At 37.1% G+C, this 27,682-nt stretch overlaps 1 protein-coding gene across 1 annotated transcript in view; it reads left to right on the plus strand.

The window, feature by feature from the left end:
- Window positions 1-277: 277 nt before the first annotated feature.
- AZI2 (5-azacytidine induced 2) overlaps window positions 278-27,682 on the plus strand; it is a 36,412-nt gene continuing 9,007 nt past the window's right edge. The window contains exons 1-6 of the mRNA XM_038570650.1: window positions 278-763; window positions 13,461-13,681; window positions 15,101-15,226; window positions 15,685-15,784; window positions 16,889-17,037; window positions 25,357-25,415. Of these exons, the coding sequence (XP_038426578.1) occupies window positions 13,466-13,681; window positions 15,101-15,226; window positions 15,685-15,784; window positions 16,889-17,037; window positions 25,357-25,415 (650 nt within the window). The 5' untranslated portion in view covers window positions 278-763; window positions 13,461-13,465. The remainder of the gene's footprint in view (window positions 764-13,460; window positions 13,682-15,100; window positions 15,227-15,684; window positions 15,785-16,888; window positions 17,038-25,356; window positions 25,416-27,682) is intronic.

Below are 27,682 nucleotides of genomic sequence, written 5' to 3' on the forward strand. Positions count from 1 at the left end.
ACGCAAAGGACTCGCTAGAGGAAGGCCGAAAACTGACCCCCACAGCGGCGGGTAAAATGCTTACCCCAGTCCAGCTCCGCCTCCGCCTCCGCCTCCGGGCGTCGCCGCGCCACCGCCCCGCCCCGCCGCGGAGGCTCACGGGACACGTAGTACGCCGCGCCCCCCTTCTCCTCCTCCCACCCCCACCCCCACCCCCACCGCCCCTTTCCCTCAAAGCCCCGGCTTCGGGAACGCCCTCTCGGCTCCCTTCGGCCCGACTTCCGGTCTGCTCGCGCGGTCTCGGCTCCCAGCCGAAGGACAGAGGGAGCCCCACTTCCGGCCGTTCGCTGCTCCTCCGCCCTTGCGGCGCCCCTCATCCACGCTTCCCCTCCGCGGAACGCGACGCGGCTGTCAGCCGAAGCGGAAGCTGAGGAGGCGGGCGCCGGAGCGCCCGGGTGGCGCGCGCGTGTTGCTGGGTAACGGGCTTTCTTTGGTAGCGGCTCGGCCTCGCCTGCTTCGGGTTGTGCCTCCTTCCAGAACCTCCCGAGCCCCAGCGGACGGGCCGGGCTGCGCCCGTTGCGGCGCAGCCAAGGCTTAAGAAATGGGAATTCCTCCGCGGCGTTCCCGGAGCGTCTGCCTTCTCTGGGGAAGCGGCGGTGTCTTCGAGGAAACCGGAAGCCCGTGGTGACCCCTGGCGACCCGGTTTGTTTTCGGTCGGTTTCCAAACACTGGGGAATCGAAACTCGGCGGCCCTGGGGGCGGCCCTACGTAGCCTGTCTTCGGGGTGAGTGACTCGCTTCTGCCGGGCTAGGGGTGCGGGCGGTGCCAGGACCAACCCCTGCTGCCGTTGCTGTTTCGGAAAGACACGTCATTTTCTTCGCAAGCCCGGGTCCCCTCCTTTGCGTAGGGCGCAGCCCACCCCGGGCATCCCTTACTCCTGTCACCTTTGCACGCTGGCTGCTCCAGGCCCTCCCTACTTGATCTTCCACGCTATTTCTCCCTATCGGTTATTTTCTTCCCGTACTCTGAATTACTGCGGCGCCTTTACTTCTATTTCATTCATTGAAATTGCATTTATATCGGAAACGAAAGAGGGACGTGCGGCTAGGACGGTCCTGCCTGGGGCAGCGAACCTCAGCCTCTTGTCTATTGTCGAGTATTCGTCAGTAGGTATTCGTCGTTTCTGCAGTGTGTAACCTGTATATTCGGCATGATTTTCGATCATTTGTTGAGTGACTACTACATACGTGCACGGTAGGCGAACTCTCGTCCCTGTAGATAAGGAACTCACATACTCGAAAGTGAAATAAAATATTCACTGAAACTGTAATAGAAGTTGAAATATAAACTGCTCCAGCCTGTGTTGTTGGAGATATGCCAAGATGATGGAAGACAGTGAAGTACTAGGGTTGGAATTGGTCCGTGCCTCTTAAACATGGGAGCCTTTTCCCCCCCTACTATGGAATTTTAGATAGGATTGCTCAAGATCTCAACGCATTTAAGTGCTGATTCTCTAAACTTGCCATATCTAGTTTCCCAACCTGTTGTGATCACTCTCCACTTCAACTGTAAATTAGGAATGGTACAAAACTCACAAGGTCATTAGGAAATTTTATTTTATTTTTTTTTTTAATTTTTTTTTTTTAATTTTTATTTATTTATGATAGTCACAGAGAGAGAGAGAGAGAGGCAGAGACACAGGCAGAGGGAGAAGCAGGCTCCATGCACCGGGAGCCTGACGTGGGATTCGATCCCGGGTCTCCAGGATCGCGCCCTGGGCCAAAGGCAGGCGCTAAACCACTGCGCCACCCAGGGATCCCTCATTAGGAAATTTTAATGTGATATTGGTTATAATAGAATGGGAAGGTGTAATGGGAAATGCACTGGATTAAGTCAGAACATTAACTCAAGATCAGATTTTTCAGTTTATCCACTTGACACTGGGTCGGAGACTAAACCTCTCCTTCATATCTCCAAGGCACTAAAGCATGCTGGCTCTGGAGTCAGCTGGCTGGTTTACAGTTTTACAGTCCTGGCTTTCTCACTTTGGAACCTTTGCCTGTCTTTCAATCCACCTGTGGTAACAGGAAATTCTTGCCCACACCAGAGGTCTTAGAATTAATGAATTGTTATGAAAAACAAATAGGTAGTTCCCCTAAAAGCTGCTTGACCTATCATAAACACTCGGTAAATATTAATTACCTACAGTGAGCTTTTTACGATTATTAAATGAAATGTGATGACGTTTTTCATAATCCACGAATAGAACCAATGTAATTTATTTTTTCTTTCTTGTATTTACATTCTGGATTAAGGTAGTTTTCTTATCTCTATTAGAGAGTAATTACTGCTAATAATAGTAACATGTAGTGTATGTAAGTGCTCCATTCCATCCAGATAGGTTACTTTATGAAAATGTTGAAAAAAGTGCTCTTCATACATATTCTAACCCTGAAAAAATTTTATGATTCCCTAGCCGTAACACTTTTTTTGGATTACTGCAGTTTAGTGACATAACTCAGAGTTACAGAAATGAGAATGGAGTTTTTGCATATTGTATATCGGATACTGAGTACATTTTGGACATTCACTGAATTATACAGGGCATTTGAGTTCTGAAGTACATAGATGGAGTAACAGAATCTTGAAAAAGTCACTAGATTGTTCTTTTTTTATAAACTAGTTAGGCCATTCCTGCCCCTAATTATTTAATTAAAAATAGGGAGCAAAGGAGCATCTGGGTGGCTCAGTTGGTTAAGCTTTGGACTCTAGGTTCAGGTCATAATCAAGGTTGTGAGATTGAGCCTGGTGTAGGGCTCCAAGCTCAGCGGGAGTCTGCTTGAGATTCTCTGTCCCCCATCTCCCTCCCCTCCTTCCCTGTCACATGTGCACTTGGGTGCTCTTTCTCTCTAAAAACAAACAGATAAAATATTTTAAAAGTGGGGGTGGGGGGTGCCTGGGTGGCTCAGTCAGTTGAGCTAGACTTGTTTTCAGCTCAGGTCATAAGCTCAGGGCTCTGAGATTAAGCCCTGAGTTGGACTCCATGCTCAGTGAGGAGTCTGCTTGGGATTCTCTCCCTCTACCCCTACCCTTTCACCTAAAATAAATATAGTCTTTAAAAAAAAAAAAAAAAAGAGAGAGAAAGAGGGAAGTGTTGGTCTGTTTGCCTCCATTAATACTTAATCCTTGCCCCACAGGATCTTGACTGATCCTGTGAAATAGATTAGGGATATTCTAGCTTTTCAGAGGTAGAACGATGATGAAAATAAGAGGTTTAGTTCAGGATGCAATGTAGAATAGAGGAAAGAGCCTACTAAATAGTCCTTAATTCCAGCCCTAGAATTCCTTCTGTTTAGGTTGCCATTCTATATTTGCATTGAATTTTATCTTTACAATTTAGGAAGGTGGCATCTTAGTGATGTAGTTCAACCCTGTCATTTTGTTGGGAAAATTTAGATCTGGAGAGGTAAACCATGCAGTAATCAAGGTGGCAGATTATAGACTAGAATCTGAGTTTTTGAATCTCTGGTCAGATTCTTATTGGAGAAAATCTGAATCCATGTTGTATTGCCTCTCAGAATGTTGTATTAAGAGCACAAATTTAGATGATAACTTACCTGAGTTCACATCTCAGTTTTGCCACTGATTGCTTATATAGCTGTAGGTAAGGTACTTCATTTTTTTCTGAGACTTTGTTTATAAATTAGTATAATAGTAACTACCTGAGAAGCTGGAAATTGCATTTGGTAGCACTAGTGCCTGGTACATGGTAAGTGGTGAATGAATATGGCAAATATTATGATGATGAAATATGACAGGATAATCATATTTTTTCCTGGGGAAGAGAAAGACCTGTCTGGTGTCAGAACATATTTCTGTGTTTTCTAGTATCTCACAAGCCTATATATACATATATATGTATAGCATGTCTCGAGTCAGGGTCCTCTTAATGTTGATTGTAGTAAAGATTGAAGTTTAAGATTTTCTAAAATAATTCTTGCAGTGTTTGAATCTTTCTTTTCTTTGTCTCTCCCTTAGAAAACTACTCTTGCTCTCTTCTACCCATCTTACCTGGCAAATTGTGCCCTTTCTCCATTATCATTGCAATCTTGTGACTTATAAGAAATGTATATTTCATTATTTCTCATATATACTTGGCTTTCATCCACAGTTCTTGGCCCTAAGCTCCCAAAGCTCTTGGAATTTCCTGAGGGTAAGAGCTATAGAATCATCTTTCGTCACAATATTTGGTCTCTTCACCTTTTTTTTTTTTTTTTCTCTCTCTTCACCTCTTTTACTGAAATTGTTTCAGAGCCATGAAGGTGAAATGCATGTCTTCTTTATTTATAACAAGCACTTTTCTACCAAGACTTAATTTGTATTAATGAGGTGACTTTTGGACAGCAACTAAGGATGGGAGCTGATTGCCAAGGAAACCAGTCCTATAATTAGAGGGTTGAAGTTTTCAGTCCCACCAATGTTGGGAGAGGGAGCTGGAATTTTAATCAATTGCCAGTGATTTAATCATTTCTATGTAAGGAAGCCTCTGTTAAAACCCAAGAAGAAGAGGGTTCAGAGAGCTTCCAGAACATTTTCACATGCCATTATGCCAGCCCCAAATGCCAGAAGGACAGAAGCTGCTTTGTTCAGGACCTCATCCCATGTTTCTGTATGGTCAGAAGCACAGGTAACAACCTAGGCTTACAGTTAGCATCCAAAATAGAGGGCAGTTTTGTGGGAGCAGGCCCTTTATCTGTGGAATATGTTGCTCTCTCTGGGTAGATAACATCAGATTGGAATTGAATTTAGGCTACCCAGCTAATGTCCAGTGCATTGCTTGTTGATAATGTGGAAACAACTCCCTTTCACATTGGAATTGGCTGACCAGAACACCTTTTAATCATTCTTGGGAATTTCATTGTTCTTATCAATAAACGTCAACATCTTTCACCTTAGCCCCCCTTTTTGTTTTTGTTTTCCTTTTTAAGAGAAAGAGTGCACATGCAAGCATTTTGGGGGTGGGGGGGTGGGAGGGGGAGTGGCAGAAGGAGAGAATCTTAAGCAAGCTCCACACCCAGCATGGAGACCAACTCAGGGCTCAATCTCAGGATCCTGATGACCTGAACCAAAATCCAAGAGTCAGATGCTCAACTGACTGAGCCACCCAAGTGCCCATCACCTTAATCCTTTTTACTCTTTTATATATTTTCTTTATGTAAACCTCTAAGAAGAAACAGTTGAAGTCCAAATATATGAAATATTTGCGTAATTATATAGATATATTTCCTATAGATAAATATCTGATTCTCCTATACTGTTTTGAAAAGAGAGAGATGAACATAAAGTTGTTTTCTATAGTATTAAGAACAAAATCTCCACGCACAAATTAGGTGATGTTTACCAATTGATAATACAGAACTAACTATGCCCACAAATGTTTAAGAATAGTAGTTACAATTGGAATTCTGTAGATCACATAGTAGCCACTTTAGAGTAGTGGCTTTCAAATTGGATAGGAACTTAAAAATCACATGGGATGATTATTGCAAGTTCAGCTTGATATTCACCCTAGATTTATTAGATGTATTGCATAGTTCTGTAGTGCTAACAGTCAGTATTTCTTTGTTTTCCATTATCATTTTATTTATTTATTGAAATGTAGTTAACACAGAATGTTACATTAGTTTAGGTGTATAACATAGTGATTTAACAACTGTATACATTATGCTGTGTTTACTACGGGTATACCTACCATCTGTCACCATACAATGCTGTTAGAGTAGCATCGACTATGCTGTACCTTTCATCCTGTGACTTATTTTGTGTGTGTGTTGTTGTTTTTTTTGTTTTTTTTTTTGTTTTGTTTTTTTTTTTTTTTTGGACTTACTCATTTTGTAACTGGAAGCCTGTACCTCCCACTCCACTTCATCCATTTGGTCTTCCCTCATCCCCTCCCCTCTGGAAACCATCAATTCTGTGTATTTCTCTGGGTCTGTTTCTGCTTTTGTTTGTTTTGTTAGATTCCACATTTGAGCAAAATCATATAGAATTTGTTTTTGTATGACTTAACTTCATTTAGCATGATGTCCTTTAGATCTAGCTGTGTCGTCACAAATGGCAAAGTCTCATTCTTATTTATGACTAAGTAATATTCCATTGTGTGTGTACCATATCTTCTTTATCCATTTATCCATCAGTGGACTCTTAGGTTGCTCCCATATCTTGCCTGTTGTAAATAATAGTACAGTACACATAGGGATGCATGTAACTTTTCAAATAGTGTTTCTTTCTTTTTTTTTTTTTTTTTTTTTTTGAGTTAATGATCGTATGGTTTTTCTATTTTTAATTTTTTGAGGAACCTCCATACTGTTTTCAAAGTGGCTACACCAGTTTGCATTTACAGCAGCATTGCACTTGGGTCTCTTTTTTCTACATCCTGGCCAACACTTATTATTTTTTGTCTTTTTGTTAATGGCTTTTCTGACAGTGGTAAGGTGATACCTCATTGTGGTTTTGATTTGCATTTCCCTGATGATTAGTGATGTTGAGCATCTTTGAATGTGTCTGTTGGCCATCCGTTTGTCTTGTTTGGACAGATGTCTATTCGGGTCCTCTGCCCAATTTTTAATCATATTATTTGGGATTTTTTGGTGTTGAATTATATAAATTACTTATTTATTTTTAATATTAACCCCTTAACATATGTCATTCGTAAATCTCTGCTCCCATTGAGTTGCCTTTCTGTTTTGTGGATGGTTTCCTTTGCTATGCAAACTTTTTATTTTGGTGTAGCCTCAGTAATTTATTTTTGCTCTTGTTTCCCTTTCCTGAGGAGACATATCTAGAAAAATGTTGCAAATGCCAATGACAAAGAGATTACTGCCTATGTTGTCTTGTAGTTTTATGGTTTCAGGCTTCACATTTAGGTCTTTAATCCATTTTGAGTTTATTTTTGTGTATGGTGTAAGAAAGTGGTCCAGTTTTATTCTTTTGCAATAGCTGTGTAGTTTTCCCAGCACCATTTATTTGAAGACTGTCTTTTCCCTATTGTATATTCTTAATTGACCATATAAGTGTGGGTTTATTTCTGGGTTCTTTATTCTGTGTCTTTTTTTTTTGTTGTTGGGTTTACTGAGCTTTGTATTATATCCTGAAATCTGAGATTGTGATATCTCCAGCTTTGTTGTTCTTTCTCAAGATTGTTTTGGGTATTCAGGGTCTTTTGTGGTTCCATACAAATTTTAGTATAATTCGTCTAGTTCTCTGAAAAGTCTCTTGGTATTATGATAGGGATTGCTTTAAATCTGTAGATGGCTTTGGGTAGTATTAACATTTGAACAGGTTGTTCTACTAATCCATGAGCATGGAGTATCTTTCCATTTGTTTGTGTCATCTTCAACTTTTTTTCATCAGTGTTTTATAGTTTTCAGAATAAGATATTTCACTTCCTTGGTTAAATTTATTCCTAGGTATTTTATTACTTTTGGTGTAGTTGTAAATGGTATTATTTCCCTAATTTCTTTCTGCTACTTTATTATTAGTGTACAGAAATGCAACAGATTTCTATATATTGATTGTGTGTCCTGCAACCTTACTGAATTAATTTATCAGTTTTAGTAGTTTATGGTGGAATTTTTCAGTATCTGTATAGAATTATGTATAGAAATGAAGACAGTATCATGTATAGAAATGAACAGACTTTTGTGCATTGATTTTTGTATCCTGCAAATTTACTGAATTCATTTATCAGTTCTAGTAGTTTTTATTGGAGTATTTAGGTATCATGTCATCTGCGAGTAGTAATAGTTTTGCTTCTTTCTTAGAAATTTGAATGTCTTTTCTTTTTCTTGTTTGATTGCTGTAGCTGCCATTTCCAGTACTATGTTGAATAAAAATGGTGACAGTGGACATTCTTGTCTTATTCCTGACCTTAGGGGAAAAGCTCTCAGTGTTTCATTCTTTAATATGATGGTGGCTATGAGGTTTTCATATATGACCTTTAAAATGTTGCAGCATGTGTGCCTTCTATTCCTACTTTGTTGAAGGTTCTTACCAAGAATGGATATTGAATTTTGTGCCTCTGTCACATTGGCAAGAAGTCTTGAGCTGTTGTGAGCACTGACCAGGGGTAGCCCAGTGTGCACTTAAGGACTTGAAGCCCACTGAGGCAGTAGGCCAGCTAGGGTACCTGGATTCTGCTCCTGTCTACATTATCAAGGTGGAAGAGGAATGTAGACTGTGGCACTTACCAATCTCCCAACCCAGAGAGTTCCAGCAGCTTTGGCTGGTTCTTTTATTTCCTATAGCCCTTACAAGGTCATGACTTTTTTTTTTTTCTTTGTGCAAGAGGGCAGACAAATCTGCTCACCATCTCCTGTAGTATCCCTCTACACTGCACTTTGCAGTGGCCACGGTGGGGCTTCCCTTTGTTATGGTGTCTCTGTTTCTCTTGCCATTCTCTGTGTGGTGTATCTTTTGTTATTCAGTCAGGCCTCAGTTCTTCCGGAGTGATTGCTCTAAAAATAGGTGTGGATTTGGTTTGTTCCTAGAAGAGTTGAGTTCAGGATCTTCTATATTATCGTCTTGGGCCAGCAATCAGTATTTTGAAGAGAGCGCCAAGTGATTCTGAGGCAGTGGTCCACATTTCACTGTGTCAAACACTGCTCTGGGTCACCTCCAGTTTCTTACAGTGTGTGTTTGTGTGTGTGTGTGTGTGTGTGTGTGGCATTTTGATGTGAAATATATTTATTACTGATTTTTATGATCAAGACAGGTCCACTTAATCTTGTCTTTGGGTAATATTTTGACACTTGTTGAGTTTATAAGTTAAGGCTCTCAATTCCTGCTAGATTTTTAAAAATATTATCTAGTCTTTTGTTGATTCTAATCTTGATAATATTCTGCTTATGACACTTTTTAAAGATCAAGCACATGCTTGTTATTTGAAGGTAGTTTAAGTTATGGTAAATAAGGTTAGATGAGTATAGGATAAGTTTTCCCAAATGTTAGATGTTAAAAATACTGAATCATACTTTACTGTGAGGCAGACTACTGCAGCTCCCTTTACAAGAAATAAGGTTGAGAAGGGATGCTTACATAAGCAATTAAAACATAACCTACTTTGTTACTTGGCCAGCAGTTTTCCTTTCAGTATAATAATTTATATAATGGGATAACTGCCTTGTTGTTTTTTTGTACCTTTCTAAGATACAATTTTCTTTGGCCCTACATCTTTTAATTTCTTTAAGTCCAGTTTATACAGAGTAACATAAGCCTTAATACTTCTGATGCTTACATGATTTCACATTTATTTTGGCCAAGATAAGAATCAAATTTTCCTTTTTCATTTTATGGCAAATTTAACTTTCAGTTATTTTAAAACATTAAAATTGTATACATATCTGTGATACTAGATTTAATCTTGGGAGTATTTTAAGATTTTATTTTTAAGTAGTCTGTACACCTGGTGTGGGGCTCAAACCTACAACCCCAAGATCAAGAGTCTCATGGTCTACCAACCAAGTCATCCATGCACCTCTTGGGTGTGTTTTAATGTATGACTATTTCATTTACAATTTTAAGGACAGATAAGCAGTCTTCATGCTGCTTTCCAATGCATTCCAAGTCATGTTTATAGCATAATAACTACATATATAGAATAATAGTATAAAACTTGGAAGAAGCTTTTATATCCAAATAATACTTTCTCATATTTGGAGAGGACACCATATGTAGCTTTTAAAAATTTTTATTTATTTATTCATGAGAGACACAGGCAGAAGGAGAAGCAGGCTCCCCATAGGTAGCCCAGTGTGGGACTCCATCCCAGGACCAAGATCATGCCCTGAGCCAAAGGGAATGATCAACCCCTGAGCCACCCAGGTGTCCCCATATGCAACTTTTTAGTGATTTAAAAATAAATCACTTTTACTTTCGGCAGTAGATTTAAATATATAAAATAATCCAGTCTCACTATTCATTTTGTCCTAAAAAAGACCAGTTATACTGTGTATGTGATATTGTTACATCAGTATACCTCCTTCCATCTAAGGTAAATAAAAACCTTTTAAGGGGTTCATCGAAAGTTTTGTGGTTCTTTTTGTTTTGTTTGTTTCAGAGAGAGATAATGCACATATGTGCACACATGAGGGAGGGAGGGTCAGAGAGAGGGGGAGAAAAGTAGATTCCCTGCTGAGCTGGGGGAGTGGGAGTGGGATGGGAGGGATAGGTTGATGGTGGTGGGGTGGGCACTATCTCAGGAATCTGAGATCAGGACCTGAGCTGAGATCAGGAGTTAGTGGCTTTAACTGAGCTATCCAGGCGCGCACCCTCCCCCCCTCCCCAGTTATATAGTTCTTGATGAATTTAAGTATGTGAAGGATACATTGGGAGGGAAAAATATTAATAGTTCAGGCTCTGAAATCCAAGTGCTTGTGCTATATACTAATCATCTGATCTTGGCTAAGCTTTATAACCATCCCAGGCCCCAGTTTTCTCATCTGTGAAATGATTATAGTATGATTTTCTACCTCATATGGTAATCATGAGAATTGAAGGGGATAATATTTTAAAAATACTTAGCACAATAAACTAAGTAATTCATTTGGTTATAGGTATATTTTACAAATGTTGTATAAGCTTCACATTCTTGTATCATGTCTGGTCTCTTGAATTAACATAGAATAAGGACCAAATTCTATAGTCTCTCTATTATAAAAGAGCACCTCAGTTTGTTTCTGTTATTTATTTTTTATTTCACATTCTGCTGTTTCCCTTTTCATACCTTCTTCCCATTCTCTTTCAGGCCTTTGAACTTGTTTCCCCGATGGAAGTTATAAGTACGATGAAAGTAACCATTCTTTTCACCTAAGAGTGTGGGACTAAGAGCTTTTTGCTTTTTTATGATACCTTCTTTTAAAACCACTCCTCCTCCCCAACTCTCAATTCGCATAGCATTTTCTCTTGTTTCAAATATATTACTTATCTTTATGGTATTATAATTATTTTACTGCACAGCTGTCTTCCACCGGGTTTTCCTCCCTGAGTAAATTATTATTTCATGATAAAAATGAATAGGAAATCACGTAGCTGAACTAGTTAGAACTTTGTGTAAAGTTCTAAACCTCCGTGCCCTGATCCTTAAAGTACACAATCTATGGGACATCTCTTTTGTTGTGTAGAGCAGTTTATGCTTATTTCTTGTTTTTTTGTGTGTCTTTAGAAAAAAAAAGTCCCAGTTGGATAAATCCTGCCCATTTAGTTGGATATTAAGATATGAGAAATCATATGTCTAAAATGGACACAGTTTTTATCTCTCCCTAAACTACACTGCATCCTACCCCTTAACTAACCAACTATTCTATTTGTCAAACTTTTAAGGTATAATGTGTATGAGAAAGTCTTATATGAAGATATATATGCATTATTTACAGTTTGCAGTGTGAGAATCTTCTTTCCTTTTGGAAAGGAAATAACATTTCAGCTGTCAGCAGTGTGATTGGTATGATTTATGTTTGCTGTTATTTTGGAATACATTTTAATTCACAGAGGGGAAAATAAACTCCTTTAAAGGAGGAAAACTTTTTCTCCATCACTAGAACAAAGCACAGCTTCCACCAGAAGGAGCAGGAATTAATTATGGTTTTGAGGATCTGCCACCTTTTTGGGAATATGTAGGTAGCATAGTCCTTTCTTATTTTTGGACTTTCTTAATAGGGTGGGATAGATTCTAACTTAGTAGGAGTTGTCCTATATGGTTAGAAATTTTTAGGTTGGTGTTGGTAAAGATTGAATAATAGGTTTCATCTACTCACATTGTAGTATATAGATTCATTTTTGCCTACCCTTCCTGTAATCCTAGATATAAACAAATTGCTGCATATACCAAATTCTGACATTAGTTGGGAACAATTGGAAGCTTTCTATTATAAAAATCAGTAAAACAAAAGATACAGTGATAGATCAGAACCATGAAAAACATTCACTTTTCCTTAATATTCATGTTGTCTGAAATAAAGCAACATGGTCTTCACAGTAGTTGATTAGGTACAAGGAGGGAGGTCAGAAGTTTTGGAGAAAAGTAGGCATAACAAAACATGGATTTTGTGGCTTAATCACCTATGTTTACATCTCATTGCTTACTGTTTTACTTGGGAAAATAACTTAAATTTCTTCTACCTCAATTTCCTCATCTGTAAAATTCTTCAAACAGTGACTGACACAGCAATCAAATGTTATGTCAAACAAAGAAGAATAAATAAAAATGTTTTTCATTAATTACTAATCTGAGATAAATGAAACTCCATTGATAGTCTGTATTTAGAATGCTATATTTGGAGTTTTATTTCAAACTAAAAAGTATTTAAAAGGATTTTTTGAGGTTCTCTTATGACCTGCAGTCCCTCTTATCTGTTTTTCCCTTGAGGTCCTAAAAGGTTTCAGGTACGATTTCTCCTTCCACAGTGTTTTTCAGGAACATAACTCTCAGATGGGGAAGTAATGTTGAACCTAACAGCAAAAGTGGATGTACAGAACAAGTAAATTCACTAACTACTGAAGTAACTGACTTCTCTTAGGTTTTCGAGTCAGGGTGTGATTTGAATCCTACATCATCCACTCTTCATTTAATAACCAATATCTATTGGGCATCTTCCACACAATGACAAGTTGGGAACACAGTGATGAGCAAAATAGACATAACCTGTACCCTCACAGAGCTAACTAACATCTACTGGCTTTAACTTGGGCAAATTACTTTCCCTCTTTGATCCTATAAAATGTAGATGATACCTACCTCATAGAATTGTTTGGATGAATTTAAATGAGATAATATTAAAAGAATGTACATGGTACCTGGGACATATTGAGTACTGAAACGTTAATTCCTTTGTCTTCTATTGCAAATGGACAACAAACATAATTACTGGTATGGAAAAAATATAGTGGAGGATGCATTACACTTCTATACTATAGTCTTGTACTCAGGAGAGTTTCTGAGAATTTATAATTTGGGAAGCTGTAAAACTTACTACTTACATCTGAAATTGGAAATACTGGTAAGGAAGAAATATATGGGTATAAAATATTTAAAATGTTTTTTCCTATAAAAATGTAAGTCCTTACAGACTTTTTCTAAAACTTACTAATAATACCTTAGATTGTTTTCACATGCTTTTATAGGTATCAACTCTTTTAATATTCTTAAGAAATCTGTGAAGTAGTTGCTATTCTTTCTTATACTTTATAAATAAGGAAATCAAGGCAGAGAGATTAAGCCCAAAGTTTCACTGACACCAAGTAGTGGTTGGATGCGCCTCCTAGAATCTGGTTCCAGAAATCCATGTTCTTCACCACTATGTTATGCTGCTGCTAAAAGAAACAGAAATTTTTAAACATTACCCCAGTATCCTCACTATTCTAAATACATCTCTCTTTCTGCTCCTTTATTCAATGAGACCTTTTTTTAATATTCTCTCAAAAAGCTGTCATGGATGCACTGGTAGAAGATGATATCTGCATTCTGAATCATGAAAAAGCACAAAGGAGGGACACAGTGACTCCAATCTCAATATATTCAGGAGATGAGTCTGTTGCTTCACATTTTGCCCTCGTCACTGCATATGAAGACATCAAAAAACGACTTAAGGATTCAGAGAAAGAAAACTCTTTCTTAAAGAAAAGAATAAGATTTTTGGAAGAAAAGGTAATTACTATCTTCATTATATTTTATGACTTAATAATTCAAAATACTTGAAGTTTTAAATATTTTTCTGTTGTACTAAGTTTCCAAGGATAACTCACTGCTAATCCCAAAACTCTGGATACTGTACTTCTTTCTCATATTGTGCTTCACACATCTAAATATTTGTAGAATAGGATTTGGAATATATTTTTCTTGGAATTTTTTTTCTTCTTTTTTCAGATTGCCTTACGTTTGTAAACTGTGTGTATTTTATGTAGGATTTCAAAATCTGTGCAAAAAATGATATTCCAACAACAGAAATTAAATGTCAAAGGTGGAAGCTCCTGTAACATTGTTTCAGTGTTTAAAAATATCTTCACCAGGGGTGACATCTTCTTTCCCTCAATATTCTCTTTTGTTCTTAAACACACAGAATAATGCTTTTAACTTATAAATTAAAGTCATATGTTTAGCTTTCCTATACAGAAACCTGTCTTAAATGTTATAGAATATATAAGTTTGATAGCTGATGCCATTATAAATCAATCATATCCACTTAGCTTTGTGTACTGGGAAATTTTCATCACTCATCCTTTTATTTTTGTGTTTTAAAGTTTTTACTTAGTTTTATGTTTCTTCACATTAGATCATTGTATTTGTATTTTATAAACAGCAGGTTCCCCAAAAGGGAAGGAAATGGATTCATAGCTGCCAAGGAAATGAATTATCTTGTTATAAAAGCTTTAGGATGAGGCTTGGTAGAGTTTGATTCATCTAGGAGAAGTAAGAGAAATGAAGTCAGTTGTAAAAATCATAATTTCTTGATATTCCTATGCACTGTCTTTAAGGGTAATCAAATTTGTGATACAGTCGGAAAGAGTGAGAAGAGGTAACATTTTGAAGCTTGTAGTTATGTTTATTTTAAAATTAAGTACAAAAATGTGTTTTGGTAGAGTTAATACCGGAAATATTTCTGTACTTTGTGACCAATAATTCTATACTTTCTCTCCTGGAATAATATAGTATTTAATGAACTAACACATTTATTCTTTAAAAAGCCAGGTTTACCCTAACTTGTCATTTTTCCTGAAGATGGAAATGAAATACTACTGGCTTGGAAAACATCTAAGTACTGTAAAAGAATGATGTACTCTATTAGTATGATGAATTAATATATGTTATAAAATGAAAAATACTGATTAAGTAAAAGCATAAAATAGAAGACTTTAAAAATATTTTACCTGTATTTTTTTTGCTTTCTTAATCAGTAAAGCATTTTAACCGTGGAAGTAAAATGTTTACTTAATTATGGTCCAGGTGTTATAATCCCTGCATTACAAAGAAAAGAAAGGTGTGGAGCCATCAGAGAACTGGCTTCTTTTTTGTTTTGTTTTGTAGAATACCTTCTTTAAGCTTTCTCTTCTAATTTTATACCATTAGCTTATAGGAGCTCGATTAGATGAAGAAACAAGTTCTGTGGGACGTGAACAAGTAAATAAAGCCTATCATGCATATCGAGAGGTTTGCATTGATAGAGATAATTTGAAAAGCAAATTGGATAAAATGGTAAGTTGGTTTGAAAACAATATATATTGCAAAAGGGTTTTCTTCAGGAAGTTTAAAATTAGAAATAAGAGAAATATTAAATAAAAAATTGAAAATATACATGCTTAAGGCAAAAACAGGAATTTTTAATGGTAATATTTGTAACATTTCTGTACAAAATAAATATATATATATAGTCTGTAATGATGTTTAGGACTTAAGTATATCTAACACTACTAACTTACTTTGAAAAATCATGATGTGGTAGAAATTGTCAATGTATTTAAAAAAAAAAAAAAAAAGCCAGTGAATAATATATCCTAAGTTTGAAAAAGAAAAGAAATTCGTGAAAAACTGGGTTCATTTTCCCACCTTGCTTTTTAAAGGCCTAAATCTGTTTTTTTTTATCCCTGAAAATTAATATATATCAACCTATAGATTTTATTGAATGTAATTTGGCATTTTCCCTACTTAACTAGAATAAAGACAACTCTGAATCTTTGAAAGTATTGAATGAACAGCTACAATCTAAAGAAGTAGAGCTCCTCCAGCTAAGGACAGAGGTGGAAACTCAGCAGGGTATGCCACTTATTTGTTACAAATATTATAATGGAATCAATATAATTTTCCATTTATGTGTATTATATCCATTATCCGTTTTCTATATCTGTGTGCTAAGGTCTTAACTTATTTTACAATTTTTAGGCTTAACATTAATTTCTCTGATCTGCTTTCACCAAAATATCAATTCCTTTTAACTTTCCCTTAGATATAAATTGATTTTTTCCTAGAGAAAACTTGATGGTTTTTATTCAGGTTAGTTTGTGATGAAGTAGAACTCCATCCTTGTCAAAAATGTCTTGCCTGCTGGTATGTCCTGGCTTTTCCTTTCTACTGAACTTTTTTTTGCCCATTCATAGGTTGTCATGGAGTAGTTACAATTAACTTTTTTTTTTTCTTGTAAATATCTGAAGGTTGTTAAAATGGACAGATGAGATGCTGGAGTAAATAGGTTTTGGATCATATGGTTATTGGCCTGTTCCCATGAACATTATGATGGAACAAGCTGAAGAGTAGGCATCTAAGAGAGACCTTTTGATAAGGAATTTGTGATGAGCTCTCTTACAGTAGCTGGTTGGGGATTTTTCTAGATAGAATGACTGAAGAACTAAGTCAAAGGTAAATCGCTATCCAGTTGTATTGAGTTTCTACAGTAGATGTTCATGAATAAATTGTTTTGACCTCATGTTCTAGGCTTGATGGTCATACTTTATACTCTGAAGGGACTAGATGGAATGATTAGATACATGAGCTTCAGTTTCCTCACTTCACTTAATTTTTATCACTGTCTTAACCTTGACTTATATATTTTTGACTTGTCTAGTTATAGCATGTGTTTGATTAGTGTTGTATATTTTAAAGTTCCAGACTGACAAACTTGTACGTTAAACAGAAAATCAGGGGTAGAGGTGATTAGTACATTCTTAAATAAGATTGGTAGATTTCTTATTCTCATTAGCATAGATCTTTTAAAGTAATTACTGTTTTTTAAAAACTATTAGTTGTGAATGTTTTATATTAGTTTTTATATTGTCTGCACTTCACTAGTATAACTTTTATGGAATTATGCAAAGGTAGAAAGCAGAAATAACAATTTTAATGTTCATCCTTTTTTTTTTTTAGTGATAAGAAATTTAAATCCACCTTCATCAAACTGGGAGGTGGAAAAGTTGAGCTATGACCTGAAGATCCATGGTTTGGAACAAGAGCTGGAACTGATGAGGAAAGAATGTAGTGACCTTAAAATACAGCTACAAAAAGCCAAACAAACGGTACTACAGAATTAAATTGAGAAATTCAATATTCTGTGTATGCTATTTGTAGGTTTTATAACTAAGGATTAAATCATAGAGTTAACATATAACTACTTAGTTACATTCTCTGAAAAATTTACCTTTATCTTCCCTTTTAACTATTTTGTCTAAAATTTAATATACTGTTTACTTTTAGCATAATCCCAGAATTATATAATTTTATCGTTTTAAAAAGCTCATTTACTAGTTTATTAAAGCTGTTCCTTTTAAACTCCTTTTCCTTCAGTTTCCTTAAGTCCTTTTTTCCTATAAAATCTAAAGAGTACTCAAGTTTTATCGTTTTAATAATTTGGTTAATGTAGACACCACAAGAGACAACTCAGTTTTTATAATTCTGGGAAAAACAAACAAACAAACAAAAAACCTGACAGAGTCTACTAATTTTCAAAAATCTAATACTTTGGGGGCAACTTTAATTTTCAGCAAATAGCTGAGATTTTAAAATTGAGGGAAAAAAAGCAAAAACAAAAAATTCTGCTGAGCTTCTAAAGTATGGTTAGCCTAAAGTCATCCACCAAAACACAAGTTGCCTCTCAAGTCTATTTGCTAATACTTTACATTGGGTTCTAACATACTTGATTGGAAGTTTTTAGATATCATGACAGTGCTGAGGAGAAAAAGAAGAAATGGTAGAGAACAGTGTGAGAACAATGAACCAAATGCAAAGTTTGAAATTGTTACAAGAAAAGTTTAGTAGTCTACAGTCCAACAGCAATTTTATACACTCATGTATTTTAAATAAGTTAATCAGTTAGACAATTATTTGTCAGCTTAACCATTTTGCCCATCAGAGCATTCTAATCCCATGAGGAGCTGTGTCATCTACCCCAGATTTCTTTTAGGATGCCAATAACTGATAAAGACACTACTTCCCATACTCCCTGACTGCTAGCCAGGACATTGCCCCTAAATCCCAACTGTCCTTAAATGAAACTGACATTTCTCTCTTCTATAATATAGTTTTTATTCAAGGTGACCAAAACTTACGAATGAGCTAGGCATTAAGAATAATATAGCATTCCACCTTGGTCTTGGCCGGATGAATTCCTCGAAACTGGACAGTGAGAACTTGATTTCAAGACCCCAGACCCAATAAAAGGGAAACACTAGAGAAATTATTGTCAGTTCCTATTAGGGCAAAATACTTTTCCTACTTGACATCTGGAATTAATTTCCCCTGCTTTGAACCTGTGATTACATATCACCATTCCTTCAAAGGCTTCCAGCATCCTGTCCCACAAACTTAGGTGTCATGGTCCCATGAGAAGCTAACTGGCTAGCTGGCTGGCTGGGTGCTTGTTTATATACTTTTTCTTTTTTAATTTTTAAAAATTTTTAATTCTAGTATAATTAACATATGGTGTTATTTTAGTTTCAGGTGTACACTATAGTGATTCAATAACTCTATAGCTTACTGACTCATCATCATAAGTGTACTGTTAATCTCTTTCACATATTTCACCCCTCCCTTCTACCTCCCCTTTGATAACCATCTATTCATTCTTAATAGTTAAGAGTATATTTTGGTTTGTCTCTTTTTTTCTTTGTTATTTTTTAAATTCTACATATGCATGAAATCGTGGTATTTGTCCTTCTCTGACTGGCTTATTTTGCTTATTTGCATTGTATTGTCTAGATTCATCATGCTGTGGCAAATTGCAAGATTCCATAAAGGCTAAGTAATAGTTCCTTATATATATATGCACACACACATAGACATATATACTGCATCTTCTTTTTCTGTGTTTATGTATTGATGGACAGTGGAACAGCTGCCATATCTTGGCTATTTTAGATAATGCTGTAGTAAACATAGGGGTGCATATACCCTTCCATTAGTGTTTTCATGTTCTTTGGGTAAATACCTAGTAGTGAAATTACGGACTCATGGTAGTTCTATTTTTAACTTTTTGAGGAAACTCCTTACTGTTTTTAAAGCATCTACACCAGTTTTCATTCCCACCAACATGTTTGAGGGTTCCTTTTTCTCCTTATCAAAGGAGATATTATTTATTTTAGCCATTCTGACAGGTGTCAGGTTATGTTTCATTATAAAATTTTGATTTGCATTTTCCTGATGATGAGTAATGTTGTGCATCTTTTCATGTATCTTTTGGCCATCTGTATGTCTTTGGAAAAATGTCTGTTCATATTTTCTGCCAATTTTTAATTGGATTATTTTTTAGGTATTGACTAGTATAAGTTCTTAATATGTTCAAGAATCCTAGCCCTTTTCTGGATATGTCATTTGCCAGTATCTTCTCCCATTCTATAAGTTGTCTTGTAGCCTTGTTGATTGTTTCCTTTGCTGTGCAAAAGTTTTTAATTTTGATGTAGCCCAGTAGTTTGTTTGCTTTTGTTTCCCTTGCCAAAGGAGACATACAAAAAAATGTTGCTGTGGCCAGTGTCAGAAATTACTGCTTGTGCTCTCTTCTAGGATTTTTATGGTTTCAGATCTCACATTTAGGTCTTTCATTTATTTTGAGTTTCTTTTTGTTAATGATACAAGAAAGTGGTCCAGTTTGATTTTTTTGCATATAACATATAGCTGTCCAGTTTCCCCAACACCATTTGTTGAAGAGACTCTCTTTTTCCCATTGCATATTCTTGCCTCCTTTGTCAAAGATTAATTAACCATATAAGTATGGGTTTATTTCTGAGCCCTCTGTTCTGTTTAATCTGTGTGTATTATTTTTGTGCCAGTTCCATACTGTTTTGATTACTAAACTTTGTTGTATATCTTAAAATCTGAGATTGTGATATCTCCAGCTTTGTTGTTGTTTCTCAAGATTGCTTTGGGTATTCAGGGTCTTTTGTGGTTCCATACAAATTTTAGTATAATTTGTCTAGTTCTCTGAAAAGTCTCTTCGCATATTGATAGGGATTGCATTAAATCTGTAGATGGCTTTGGGTAGTGTGAACATTTTAACAGTTCTACCAATCCATGAGCATGGAATATCTTTCCATTTATTTGTGTCATCTTCAACTTTTTTTCATCAGTGTTTTATAGTTTTCAGAGTAAGGTATTTTACTTTCTTGGTTAAGTTTATTCCTAGGTATTTTATTATTTTTGGGTAGTTGTAAATAGAATTGTTTTCCTAATTTTTTCTGCTCCTTCAGTATCATTTATTAGTTTTAGTAGTTTATGGTAGTTTAGTAGATTATGGTGCAGTCTTTTAGGTTTTCTACATACAGTATCATGTCATCTGCAAGTTATGATAGTCTAATTCTTCCTTACCAATATGAACGCCTTTTCGTTTTTCTTGTCTGATTGCTATGGCTCTCATTTCCAGCACTATGTTGAATAAAAGTGGTGAGAGTGGACATCTTTGTCTTGTTCCTGACCTTAAGGGAAAAGATCTCAGTTTTTTACTCTTGAATATGATAATAACTATGGGTTTTTCATATATGGCCTTTGGTATGGCCTTTGGCTTGTGGTATGTTTCCTCTATACTTTTGAGGATTTTTATCATGAATTGATATAAATTTCGTCAAATGTTTTTTCTGCATCTATTGGAATGATCATATGGTTTTTATTCTTTGTTTTTTTTTTTTAAATTTTTTTTTTTTTTTTTTTTTTTTTTCTGATAGGCACACACAGAGAGAGAGGCAGAGACACAGGCAGAGGGAGAAGCAGGCTCCACGCACTGGGAGCCCGACATGGGATTCGATCCCGGGTCTCCAGGATCGCACCCTGGGCCAAAGGCAGGCGCTAAACCACTGTGCCACCCAGGGATCCCTATTCTTTGTTTTGTTCATGTGATTTATCAGGTTGATTGATTTGGGAATATTGAACCACCATTGTTTGCATCCCAGGAATAAATTCTACTTGACCATGGTTTATGATTTTTGTAATGTATTTTTGGATTTGGTTTGCTAGTATTGTGTTGAGGACTTTTGCAGCTATGTTTATTAGTGATATTGGCCTACAGCTCCCTTTTTTTTGTAGTGTTTTTATCTGGTTTTGATATCAGGGTAATGCTGGCCTTTTAGAATTAATTTGGAAGCTTTCCCTTCTCTTCTAATTTTTGGAATAGTTTGAGAGGAATATGTATTAATTCTTTAAATGTTTAGTGTAATGCCTGTGAAGCCATCTAATCCGGACTTTTGTTTGTTGGGAATTTTTTGATTAATTATTTAATTTCATTGTTGGTAATTGTTCTAATTTTCTACTTCTTCCTGATTAAGTGTTGGGAGATTATATGTTTGTAGGAATTTCTCCATTTCTTTTAGGTTTTCTAGTTTGTTGGCATATTTTTCATAATATTAGCTTAACAATTCTTCATATTTCTTATGTTTCCTCTTGCTACTTTTAAAATTGATCATTATCACTACTTTTTGCCATTTTAGTTACTGTTTGTCTTGTTGTGGACCAGTTGGGATGATTTTATTGGAGGCATTCTGTGCCTCCTATATCTGGATTTGTTTCTTCTCCCAGATTTGGGGTTTTCACCTCTTACTTCTTCAGCTTTTCTACCTCCTTTTCTTTCTTTATGGTAGCCTTGTTATGGTAATGTTACCACACTTGATGTCATCACTGATTTTCCTAAATCTAATTTCTTTTCAGTTTAATTGCTTTCTATTACTCTGTCCTCCAGGTCGTGCATCCTTTTTTCTGCTTTCTGTAGTCTGCTGTTTTACCTAGTGCATTTCTAATTTCAGCTGTTGAGTTATTAATTTCTGATTGTTTACTTTTTATGGTTTCTAGCACTTTTTTAAGGGTCTCCTTGAGGTGGAGGACCTTAAAAGTCCAGTGAGTGAGTATCTTTATGACCATTATGTTAAATTCTCCATTAGGCATATTACTTACCTCTGTTTTGTTTAGCTCTCCATGATCTTATCCTTCTTTTTTGGGGGACATAATCCTCAATTTTGTCTGTTTCTCTGTGTTAGGAAAGTCTGCTATGCCTCCAGCTCTTAAAGTAGTGGCCTTAAAAAGAAGAGGTCTTAAAAAAAAAAAAAAAAAAAGGAAGGAGAGGTCTTGCAGTACTCTGTAGTATGATGTCCTCTGTTCACCAGAACTTCATGTTTCAGGGCTGTCTCATGTGTTTGTGTCACCCTAATGTTTGGCTTGCACTGCTTTTGCCTTCAGTCTACAGTGGCTCTCTGTTCTGAGCAGGGTCTGGTTCCAGTGTTGTTAGAGAGCCAGTTTTGGGCTACCTTGGGCTTGGCTTAAGGCAGACCAGGCTTTTCCCAAACACAGTAGTACTGAACTTCAGGACTTCCTCTGTGTTGTGCCTCCAGAAGCTTTTGTTGGTGGGCTGGTACTATAGTGAGACCACATGTCTATCATGCTGTCCACTGTACTGGCCACAGCTCGACTGGTGTATATGGTTATTGGCCCTTTTCCCCAGGGCAGAAGTCACTTCGGAGTGGTACTATCCTTGTCAGGGCTGCCTACATAATGCCAGGGTTGTGGTACCTCTTTGGATGGGCTCTGGCCAATGACATATTGTAAGGGGCAGGTTGACAAGAGAATGTACGGGCAGGGCACTTGGTGTTAGCAAGGTTTGATGAGGTCTGCTGTGGGTGGGAGCTGGAGCTGCTTTTGAAAACTGCTTTATGGCTAGTGGGGGTGAGTCTGCAAGGGGTGGGGAGTGCTTGCAGTGCCAGCAAGGTCTGTGTTGGTCTACTGTGGGAGGGTACCTACTGCTGCCAAATCTGTGGAGGCTGGTTGGGTTGGAGAGAGCAGAATTGTAGAAGCATGTAGGGTACGCTGTTAGCAACCTAAGTGGAAAATGTGCTGCATTGATTCCCCCATGTATCCATGTAAATAGGGCCAGGCCTCAGGGAGGGAAATGGTGCCCACCAGCCTTTTTGTTCTTAGAGAAGTCTCAAGGATCCCTCCTCCTCCAGCACATGTTCTGAGATTAGTAAACTAGTCTTTCATATATACCAGAGGCATTTTTCAAATGCTGCTTTTGTGCTGTATCTTATTGGGGCTGATTATGCTTGTCTTTAAGGGCCAGAATTCTGTTTCCTCTTGTCCTCCCTTCTCCCAGAGCTGAGTCCACCAAATTATAGTCCCAGGTGTTAAGCCTCAGTGATTATAAGAACTACAGTAATTAGGCCCCTCTGGGTTTTCAAAACCAAATGTTATGGGAATTTGTTTTCCCTGTGTATGTTTCCTACACCGGGGGTGCCTGGTGTAAGGGTCTGTTTTTCTCCCTTCTCCATGCCGGTGGTTTCGCTCCCTCCTACAGGCAGTCCTGTGGGTGGGTCTCTTTAGCTCCTGCCTGCATCTCAGCTCTTCCTACTTCTGCAGTGTGGCCTCTTTACCTTTTGCTGTAGAGTCTGTTCTGCCATTTTTTACACTGATGTGGATATTATCTGGTTGTATCCGTGGAATGAGGTGAACATAGGAGCCTCCTACTCTGCCATCTTCTTTTATTTTTTTTAATTTATTTTTTAAATATTTTATTTATTTATTCATGAGAAACACAGAGAGAAAGGCAGAGACACAGGCAGAGAGAGGGAGAGAGAGAGAAAGAGAGAGAGGCGCAGAGACACAGGCAGAGGGAGAAGCAGGCTCCATGCAGGGAACCCAGTGTGGGACTCGATCCTGGGTCTCCAGGATCAGGCCCTGGGCCAAAGGCAGCACTAAACCACTGAGCCACCGGGCTGCCCTGCCATCTTCTTTTAGAGGCTTAAACTTTTTTTTTTTTAAAGATTTTGTTTGAGCCAGCACATACGAGAGAGTGAGCACGAGGGGAGGGGGGGGGTAAGGCAGAGGAGGGAGAGGCAGACTACCCTCTGAACAGGGAGCCCGTTGTAGGGCTCGATCCCAGGCCCCTGACATCATGACCTGAGCTGATGGCAGAGACTTAACTGACTTTGCCACCCAGTTGCCCCTAGAGGCTTTTTTTAAAAAGATGTGCATGCAAGAAAGGATCTGTACCTTGAAGTTCTGAATTATCATTGTCAATAAACAGATTTTCTTTGAAAGGAAATTGATAGCTTTTTTACATAATGGATATTTGCTTACAGAGTATGAAGCAGTACCATAGAATTTTAGTACCATAAAAAACTTGGCTCATAATTATGGTGTTGCTTATTAACTTTGTAACATTAGGAACATTTAATTCTTCTGAACTTGTTTTCTATAAACTTTTAAATATCTCCTTTTTCCATAAAGCTTAAATAACGTGTAGCACATTTAGTACAATACCTAGTATATAGTGAATTCAGTAAGTCAGTGTATTTCAAAAAAACTGAGGTAATCTAGAAAAACAGTACTGTTAAGGGGGTTATAGTTCAGTTCTGATTAGTTACTCTTTTCCACTAGATGGTGCTAGGGGATAAATTTGCTTTTAGTTTAATTCATCTATCATAAATCATAAAAGCAGACATTTGAAGGTAGAAGAAACTTTAGAAATCACTTCGCTTACTGCTGAAAAGGCATTTGAAAGATTAAGAAACTTGAGAGTGAATTAAAAGGAATTTTTTTTTTAAGAGTTGGTTCCCACCTTCGTAGGAATTTATTTGGTGGAGTGGTGGGGGGAGAGATTTAAATTTTAAAAATGCTTACACCTAAGATAAATGAACCAGGAATAGCAAGAGTGGAATGCCTAATATAAACTTATCAGAGGTTCCAAGTTGAAATCTTAATGTTGTGAGAAGTGTACTTTTAAATTTTGTTTCAAAGGGATTGCTGATCAGAGTCCTTTTGAACATGAGAATCAAAGAACAAGTCAGAGAAAAATTTATGTTCACTTTATTAATCTTGCTTTATCTACTGCAGCCATATCTACAAGTATTTTTGAGGGGGAGTCTTTTGTGAAACATTTTATAACCTCTTTTAAAGTGTGAAATAACATCACTACATGGACATAATAATAATGTTTGCTGTTATTTTTCTTTTCTTTTTTTTTTTACTCAGTTGATTACTGTTTAGTATTAATGAGATCAGGGTTCCAGGGTCAGACCCTTTTAGATTTTCCCCCAATATTCCAGTCATTTATATTCAGAAAAGCTGGTCCTTTAGGGAAAAAAAAAAAAAAAAGACAAAAGGCCCAAAGAAGTTTAGAAAACACTGGATCTAGGTCTAAGGTATGTAACAATAGTGTGTTTAGGGATTCATAATGTGCTGTTTTATAAAAGGGTCTGAGAAGTCCTAGAGTGTAGGAACCTGTGTAACTTGAATAATGTTTTTCCAAATATCTTGTAACCATGGGCCCCTGTATATGTAAACTCCCACATCATAAGGTACTAGTTGGGAAACAGATCTATACTTTCTAACAATTATAATTTTTAAACTTTTTTTTAAACAAATGACAGGATCCATCTCAGGAAGACAATCTGAAGAGCAGTGATCTCCAAAGACTGAGCATTTCAAGGTATGAACATTCTTCAAAGTTCAAAAGTAACACTTTCTTCTGTAGGCTACTTGCATAGCTTACTGAGACTTGTTATGATTTAACCTTAAAAACAAATACAATTTGGGTACTGAATGTAATCTCTGATCACAGTGAGTTTATAAAAAACCTTTTTAAAAAAAAAAAAAAAGATTTTCTTTATTTATTCATGAGAGACACAGAAAGAGAGAGGCAGAGACATAGGCAGAGGGAGAAGCAGGCTCCTCACAGGGAGCCCAATGTGGGACTTGATCCCAGATCTTGGGATCATGCCCTGAGCAGAAGGCAGACGCTCAACTGCCGAGCCACCCAGGCGTCCCTATAAAAAAAGATTTAACTGCTCTTCAACAGTTGGCTTAAGCTTAAGTAGTGAAAGGTACATATATTGTTATGCCTTAAAATTTTTGAACGTTCAGTATTTTAGATAGGGTTTTAGGGAGCTAGCTGTGTAGAAAGTATTCTGTAATAAGTCTTGATTTTGCATGAGGAATTATACATTTCCATATACAGTAATACCACCTTGTCCTAAGGGCATACTTAGGACCACATTAGTCCTTGGTATTGACTTTTTTTTTTAAGATTTTATTTATTTAATAATGACAGAGAGAGAGGCAGAGACACAGGCAGAGGGAGAAGCAGGCTCCATGCAGGGAGCCCGATGTGGAACTTGATCCCGGGTCTCCAGGATCACACCCCGGGCTGAAGGTGGCGCTAAACCACTGGGCCACCAGGGCTGCCCCTTGGTATTGACTTTTAAGAGAACTGTCCATTTTGTGTAAAAACAAAAGTAGGTATAAGAGTTCAGGTATGTTACTTTAATTCTTTTTCCTTAAATATATGTCATTTTAATTTAACAAGTATTATGTTGCAAATTATTTTAGCATCCCTTCTGTATATGGATACTTTCATCCAGTGAAAAATACTGAGTTGATTTCATTGATCATTTGGCTTCCGAAGTTTACTAAGCTAAAGAAAATAATGTGAAATGGTTCATACCTATTCCTATCAAAAACCTAATCGAGGGATCCCTGGGTGGCGCAGCGGTTTGGCGCCTGCCTTTGGCCCAGGGCGCGATCCTGGAGACCCGGGATCGAATCCCACGTCGGGCTCCCGGTGCATGGAGCCTGCTTCTCCTTCTGCCTATGTCTCTGCCTCTCTCTCTCTCTCTCTCTCTCTGTGTGACTATCATAAATAAATAAAAATTAAAAAAAAAAAAAACCTAATCGAAAAGAATTAATCAACTAGGGCAAACAGTTTGATGATTGCAGCCAATCTTCTAGATCCCGGGGATAGGCAAACTTTTTCTATAATAGACCAGCATATTTAGGCCTCGTGGGTCATAACATCTTTCTTCTGACTACTAAACTCTGCCATTTGAACAGTTCTTCGGTTATGCCTTCAAATTCCGTCTAACTTTATAGCAAGGAAGTTTTTCCTTTTTTAACAGTGTGTCTAGTTTCAGTGTCCATATAAGTTATTTCTGAGAGTTGTCTTTTTTGAAGATATATTTATTTTAGAGAGAGACAGGAGTGTGTGTATGACCAGGGGAAGGGGTAGAGAGAGAGGGGAGCAGACTGCCCGCTGAGCATGGAGCCCGACATGGGGGCTCTGTCTCACAAGATGTGCCCTGAACCAAAACCGAGAGTTGGACGCTTTGAGCCACCCAGGCGCCCCATGTTTCTGAAAGTTGTCTTTATCAAAATTTTTTCTTCGGTCAATCTAGGTTTCCCCTCATTTTGTAAGTATTTATCAGTTTTTAAGCCTCTTCAAACCATTTTTGGAAAAGAAGCAGGGAACAAATATATTAGAATCCGTACATCAAATACAAGTACAAAGGGCTATCTATAGAGTGTATTAGGGATACATGATACAGAATGAGACTTCTTCCATTCATGGGAAATTTTACATGATTTGGATCACATCTATTAAGAATAACTCAAAAGGCTGCACCCCTCCCAGTGTCTTTAAAACATCACATAACTAACAAGATAGTGAAGAATCTCTACACCAGCATTTAAGAGGAGGATAAAGGTCCAAGGAGAGGTAGTTTTGGAGGCTGCCAGACTATATAATTGTGGCTTCGAAGTGCAGTTTTGAATTCTCTAAAGCTTAGTATTAAAGTATCAGTTAAGAGAAACAGTTTTTAGAAACAATAGCCTTAAGTTCTTATCTCTAAGAGTTACTTGTATGCTAAAAGAACTATATAATTAAAGCATGTCTTAATGACTTGCTAGTGCTCAAGTATACTT

Source organism: Canis lupus, chromosome 23, assembly GCF_011100685.1.
Source record: "Canis lupus familiaris isolate Mischka breed German Shepherd chromosome 23, alternate assembly UU_Cfam_GSD_1.0, whole genome shotgun sequence".
Taxonomy (NCBI): Eukaryota; Metazoa; Chordata; class Mammalia; order Carnivora; family Canidae; genus Canis; species Canis lupus.